Source organism: Chenopodium album, chromosome 8 (genome assembly GCF_948465745.1).
Source record: "Chenopodium album chromosome 8, dcCheAlbu1.1, whole genome shotgun sequence".
In the NCBI taxonomy this organism is placed as follows: Eukaryota; Viridiplantae; Streptophyta; class Magnoliopsida; order Caryophyllales; family Amaranthaceae; genus Chenopodium; species Chenopodium album.
Genome location: NC_137841.1, coordinates 69,083,700 through 69,090,623, shown reverse-complemented (window position 1 = coordinate 69,090,623; position 6,924 = coordinate 69,083,700). Strand labels below are relative to the sequence as shown.

Here is a 6,924-nt window from a genome sequence, read left to right as displayed (position 1 = left end):
GTTTGGATTGGCGCCATTTGCCCAAGAGTTATTCTGTCCCATTTTAAACCCACACACTCAAGTACTCAACTATTGCAAACGACGCTTTAATCTAAGATGCCGGTTTGGTAGCACTTTTATCATGCGCGGATGCACCTAGTGAAGCTTCTTATATTGCTCTGCTTATACCCTCAGCTTCAATCTGGTTTTGTTTGCTTTGACACAATCTGAGAAGAAAAGGCATGACAAAAAAATATGATGCAGACCGAAGACAGTTTTGGCAATGCATCAGTCTGTTCCTTTTAAACATGTGAAACTGATATAGAACTGCACACATACAAATTGTTATGTTTGTGATGTCCAAGTTACAACAAGAGTGCCTGGCACCTATTCGCGACAAAAGACAGCACCAGCTTAGTAACAAAAAGTTTGTATTACTATGAATTTACAGAACCTACACCTTTGCTTTATGTCCAAAATTGGTGCTCCATAATTTGTGGCTCATACAGAAATATCTTTACCAAAAAGATTAGCGATCCCCAGTGCAGGATCTGGTTGTTTCACAAGGGATTCGCCAACCAAAACCTGCATATAAATTAATTTCATCAATTTTGAGTATATAAATACACAATCATGCATCACATATGCAAGTAGTTCTAAAAATGTGAGGTGTAGTGACAAGTTTCTACTTAGTAGCCAAGGATTTCCATTTTGTGCTCCAAATTTTACTAGAATCTGCTAATTGTCCAAGTATTATGGTCACCTGGAGCCACTTACAAATTATGATGAATTAGGCATTTAGACACTTCATTTAGTTCAAAATTATGTAAAATTTTCAAAAAATAACAGAGTTGGCCACTAGGACATGTACCCGTGGCGGACATGCATGGGTACCCGATGAGTAACATAACTCATCCATGTATAAGAATTTGCGTTCATGCAAACCAATAACAGCTAACAGAATGATGCTCGCGTTAATAGAACTCCAAAGTTAATGATAATTTGTGAAACTCACAGCTTCAACTCCAGCCTCTTGTACATAAGCAATATCAGCAGGAGTGAAAAGTCCAGACTCACCAACCACCTGATAATCAAGAAAATGCTTAGAATGATGGAAGAAAAAGGCTTTGATTTGATAAAATGATTGCCCTTGTAACAAATGAAAACTTTACATTTCATACCCCAAAGGAAAGGGAATTCAAGTCCATATAATAGATAGAAAATAAACTCACAATAATGCCCTTTTCACGAATAATTTCTGTACGTCTTGCATCGAGAAGATTCCTTGTATTACTAATATCAACAGTAAATGTCTCTGTAGATGAGCAATGTAATGTTAACCTCTTGATAACTCGTGTCAAATCCAAACAAAGAACTGATTAAACAAAAAAGAACTGTTCATGCAGCCATATAGGTCTGTATTCTGAGAGGTCTAAAAAATCTTACCAAGATTCCTATTGTTGATTCCCAGCAATTTAATCCCATCTATTCCCAGCACACGATCCATTTCCCTTTCATTATGCACCTGATACGAAAAACATATTTAATCCCGAGTGATACCTAATAGTCCAAATACTAGCAATTAAGAACATCCTATTCCTATCACAATATAATCAAATAAATAAGTTATTTCCTTTTCCTTCAGATTTAACTCCTACATAGCATAAATCAATCTGCATTGTGCTACTTGAACAGCTGAACCTGACTTGTCATCTAGGGTTCTATTGTAGGCAATTTGTAGCTCAATAACAAAAAAAAAAAAAAAAAACAAAAAAAAAAAATCTCCATACTCCAGAAGAAAATTAGTACCAATGACCTAAGAAAATACTAATCCTGATGAAAACAGTACTTCAATCTGATTGATTCATTCTTGGACTAGTAAACAAATTAAAGAATCTATAGAGGTACCACATGTATGAATCAAGTTGCATAAGTTTTTACGGAGTTGCAAAAATTATCATGATCAGTATTTTAATATTCAGCCAACTATATAGGATAGCTTAAACTATCATTTAACACATGAATAGTGTAATGCGCAATTAATTCAACCACCAAAAAAAAAGGTATAAAAAAAACGTAAATTTACCTCAACTAGTGCTGCTAGTCCCAATATCTTGCATATCTTGATCATGTACTTAATATCTAGATCTGTCAGAACAGCAGCAATCAAGAGAACTGCATCTGCTCCTTTAGTCCTGGCATAGAATAATTGCCAAGCTTCCACTATGAATTCTTTGCACAACAAAGGACACTGCATTACAGAAATTCCATTACACCAATTTATTGCAGACTTTTTAAATAAAAGATAACTTCATATCAAGAAAGAAACAGACAATCCCAAAAGCTAAGACCTTGATTCCAGCATTGCGTATAGCCGCCAGATTCTCATAGCTTCCCTATATTCATGAATTCATGAAAAAAGGTGTTGGCATCATTATGGTGCATAACAAGGTAAATATTGGAAAAATAATTGAGTCGTGATATTACCTGAAAAAACTTCTCATCTGTCAGAACACTCAGACATGCAGCTCCACCTTTCTCATAAGCTTTTGCTATTTCAACCTATATAAAAGAAAGTAACGCTTTGAACCTAACAATCTGTATTTGTATATATAAGCGATTATGTCACTCACAAGCTACTTGGAAAATCATTTAGGGCTTTAGGCAATGCAATGAATTATCATAGCTTGAGCATCATAAATGTCAGAAAGGAAGGTGATGATGGTTTTTGATTAATAAACTGAATTACAGCACTTTTGTATAATAGTTCCACTATCGAGAGGTACATTCTCTCCCAATCTAGAATTCTAAAGCTAACCCAACACATTCAACAATATTCAACATTTATCTCTGTCTAATTAGCTCTTTTTATTGAGCATTTCTCTAACAAACTAACTTCTCCTTCAAGCTACTCCTAAACTCAACATTAGAAGTTGGAATTAATCATTAACCAAAGTATGTGCTTAAACTAATAAAAACATTGATATAAAGACCTCTAAAAAAATAACAGGTACCTATATTAGAGGTAACCATTCTCTAAAAAACAGCACTCAACACTTTAACATGCAACAGAGACAATATTAACCTTTTCATTTTGTATAAAAATTCAATTGTCTCTATTAATCAAAGCCTTAATCCCATAAGTGGGGTCAGCTACATGAACCAAAAGTGATTATTCCGTGCATTTATCGACAAAAATCTTCCTCCTCCATCTCTTACGATCCAATGCCTCATCCTCATGCAAATCCATATACTTCATATCCTTCCTAACTCCTTCCAACCAAGTCATTTTTGGTCTCCCTCTCCCTCATTTAACCCCTCCATGGTCCCACTCTTCCACTCTTTGTACCGGTGTACCCTCGGGTCTCCATCTTACATGCCCAAACCAACGCAAGTGATTTTCTCTTAGTTGTCTCTATGGCACATTATATAAGGTTTCACTACAATGATGATAATATTGCATTATATACATGCTTTTTATATTCATTTAATCCAACTCAATTTAAGATAATATCATGCCTACACAATAAAAACTTTTATGAAATAAATTCCAAGGTAATAATTTGTAGTTGTTATAGTGGTGTATGGCATTATGGCCTCCTTTATTTTCAGATTAAGGCCTTGTTTGGCAAATGACTGTTGGCGGTTGCTGTTGGCTGGTTCACTTGGCTTGTTTGACTAGCTGGAATGTTTGGCTGTTTATAATGGCTTTTGAAATTGGTTGTTTAAGCTGATTGTTTATAAAAGTGTTTGGTAAATTAATTGTTGGTTGTTGGCTGTTTATTAGATAATTTGTGGGCCAACAAGCCAAAAGCCAACAAAAAAGCTACTCAAAGCAGCTTTTTCATTTTGGCTTAAAAGCCAGCTTTTTCGCTGACTAAAAAGCCAATTACCAAACACATTTTTTGGCTGTTTGACCACCTAAAAAAGCCAAAAGCTAACCAAAAAGCCATTAAAAAGCCAATTACTAAACATGGCCTAAGTCTTCTGTTACTATTTAGTAGGGCCCTAGGCATATACCTTAACTTCGTAAGGATTTAAATGACCTTATGCAGGTCCTCCCGATTGACTTTTACAGTCTACTTGCTATCGCCAAAACAAATAAACAAGAAAAGCATAATCCAACCTTCTAAAATCTAAACTAATATTGCACATCACTGCTCACTAGCTGCTCTAGCTGAATCAGAAATCACCCAGCAGATAGGCAGAATAAAAAACATTTATACAAATTGTGAAGACAACAATCATCATGTAAAATAATAATCCTCACAAAAAGACATTACGACAGCAAAAGTGGATGACTAAAAACGAATTCAGGATTCAATACTATATTAGGGAAACTAGGAAAAAGTACCGGATCAAAGTCTTCTCTCAAAACACCTCTACTTGGTGAAGCTTTTTTTACTTCGGCAATCAAACCAGGCAATCCCGTTCTCTGTTGAGCTGCTCTCAGAGCACCAATAAAATCCCTCGTTGGAGGAGCAGCACCAAGAGCCTTCTTCAAAGAAACAAGGGGCTTTTTCTCTTTCCACTATGGAGAATTGAAAAAAAAAAAAAAAAAAAAAAGCTAGTAAAGAGTAAAGGTAAGATAGCAGCAGAAAAGGGGGAACTGGGGAAGGGTGTCAATAATTTAGGACTATCCTAGTTTACCTGTGCGAGTTCAACGTCCTTGTGCCATACAATTTCTTCCAAAATATTTCGTGGCGTATTGCCTTCACTTTGTATCCGAAACTCAAAAGGGCCTACATAGTGCATAGGGGGCCCTGTTGGCGGTCGTCTCCTGATTGTTATTCCTTGGGTAGCAGCTACTTCCTCTTTTAACCTTCCCACCTCCCATTCTTTCAATTTAAGGGCATTGTCTTGGGAATCACTCACAGGTGGCGGAGGTGGCGGAGCTGTAGCAGATGCTTCCCTGGAGTCAAGCTACAAAAACAAACTCATTACAACTTTGGTTGCTTGTAGCATAAAAACTTGTAGCACGGTAAACACGTGAGATACTCTAAGCTCAAACTTATGCAAAGAATTCTAAAATCAACCATGAAGGCCACAATATAATTAGGTCCATTTCTAAGATATGCAAAAGGGTACCTGTTGAGCTCGAATCAAACAAACATCACGTTTACTAAAATTTGTTGATATATATGGAGAAGATCTTCTGGCAGAGATTCGAGGTAATACAACTCCAGGCTTGGTTGATACAGGCACTGACCGCATCAGTGCTATAACACCCTCCATTAGTTAGCACTGCGATGTTTTCATAGTCAGTTAATCTTTATAACATTGAGTAAACCAATGTATAGATAAATAAAACACTGGATTTACATGCCTAAGGTGCACAAAAAGGAACACTACTGCTTTAATGTTTGTAGCCTGTTTTTACCCAAAAAAAAAAAAAAAAAAAAAAAAAAAAAAAAAAAAAAACACTACATTTTAAAATTGCACCTCATGGCTATGCAAAACCTAGGAATACACAAGTCAAGTGGGTGTGGGGTTCCATCCTACAACCATATGTCAATTGGAAGAGTAGCCCACACCTCACGTCCACGCAAGACCCATGAATACACAAGTCAAGTGGGGTTCCCTCCTAAATCCATATGTCAATAAGAAGAGTAGCCTACAAACTTTGTATCTTAGTCACTTCCCTACCAAGCTTCTAATGTGGGACAACATACACACATGGGCAACAACCTCCGCTTCACAATTCACAATTCACATGTTTGTTCCATGCTCGGCACAACTCCTCCTTAATTAGACACCTTTACTCTCAAGTCACAAAATCAGTAGCACCACTCCACATGAACTCTAACTTCGAGTCACATTAATCAACCATGATGCCCCACGATTGCATTTGTTCTTATAGCCTAGCTCTGATACAATTTGATGAGGAGAGGCCACCAATACGTCAATACCCAACATGGTTCCGTCCTAAAACCATATGCCCATACGAGGAGTAACCCACAAACCATACATGCCAGTACCTTCTACCTATCTTCAGATGTGGGAAATTTTTCTCCACACAAATGGGATATATGTCATATATCCTAACATCCACAAGCTCTAGCCTCTAGGAACCCAGTTGTCTTAATACATCTTCAGTCTTTTTAAACACTGATTATGACCTAATGCCTACTAATCTGGAAAATAGCAAGCACTTATAATATCCACTCTGAAATTTTCCCAACACAAAACCAAGAAGCAAGAGAAATCCAACCCATGTATTATAAACCTTAGAAACCGCAACACCCAAACAAAATTTCACTTATTCAACCCATTTTATGACCTTAATTATAGTATAGAACAACATGAGAATTTAATTATTTTCACATTTTAAAATTATTATAAAAAAATAATAACTGCATAAGCATATTTCTAAGACATCAACATACACTAAACCAAGCATGATCAACCATAACATTCTCGAGAAATTTAAGTATAAGTAAACAAAAATCAAAATTTGGGAAAAGGAAAAACTTGCATGTTCTTATATTGCCAATGATTTTCAATTAAAATTGTCAAAATCACAACTTAATTCTGAATTATAAAACCCATAATTAAAATCTTTCAATTTTTCGAGATAAGATTTTAGATTACCCATTGAAATAGCGAAGATAAATCATAAGCATAATTTGTCGACAGTTACAGAAATAATAATAATAACAATAACCTAATGTAATTGAAAATGAAGAATGTAAAAATTATGAGGACGAACCTGAGTGGAAGTGGCCGTTTGGTTGGAGGTTGAGATTCTGAAAATAAAAAGCTCCTCCAGAAATTGATTTTGCGATTCTATTTTGTAAATATGATATGATATGAAATGCTTGTATGCTCCTGGCTTCCTTTCACCCTTACAAATAAAATAAAATAAAATAAAATAAATTTTTTTTTTAAAATAAAAAAACAATAATATACTTCCTCCGTTTTTTATTACTTGACCCGTTTTTACTT

General features: G+C 35.5%; 1 protein-coding gene across 1 annotated transcript; it reads right to left on the bottom strand.

The window, feature by feature from the left end:
* Nucleotides 1-275: 275 nt before the first annotated feature.
* LOC145642127 (indole-3-glycerol phosphate synthase, chloroplastic-like) lies at nucleotides 276-6,823 on the bottom strand. Its single transcript, XM_081693217.1, has 11 exons — nucleotides 6,689-6,823; nucleotides 5,068-5,223; nucleotides 4,630-4,902; nucleotides 4,334-4,510; nucleotides 2,467-2,541; nucleotides 2,331-2,375; nucleotides 2,066-2,230; nucleotides 1,426-1,504; nucleotides 1,212-1,294; nucleotides 995-1,063; nucleotides 276-564 (listed from the first exon to the last, which is right to left on the bottom strand). Exons 2-11 carry the CDS (start codon nucleotides 5,212-5,214, stop codon nucleotides 481-483), a joined length of 1,197 nt encoding a protein of 398 aa, XP_081549343.1. The 5' UTR covers nucleotides 5,215-5,223; nucleotides 6,689-6,823; the 3' UTR covers nucleotides 276-480.
* Nucleotides 6,824-6,924: the final 101 nt, after the last annotated feature.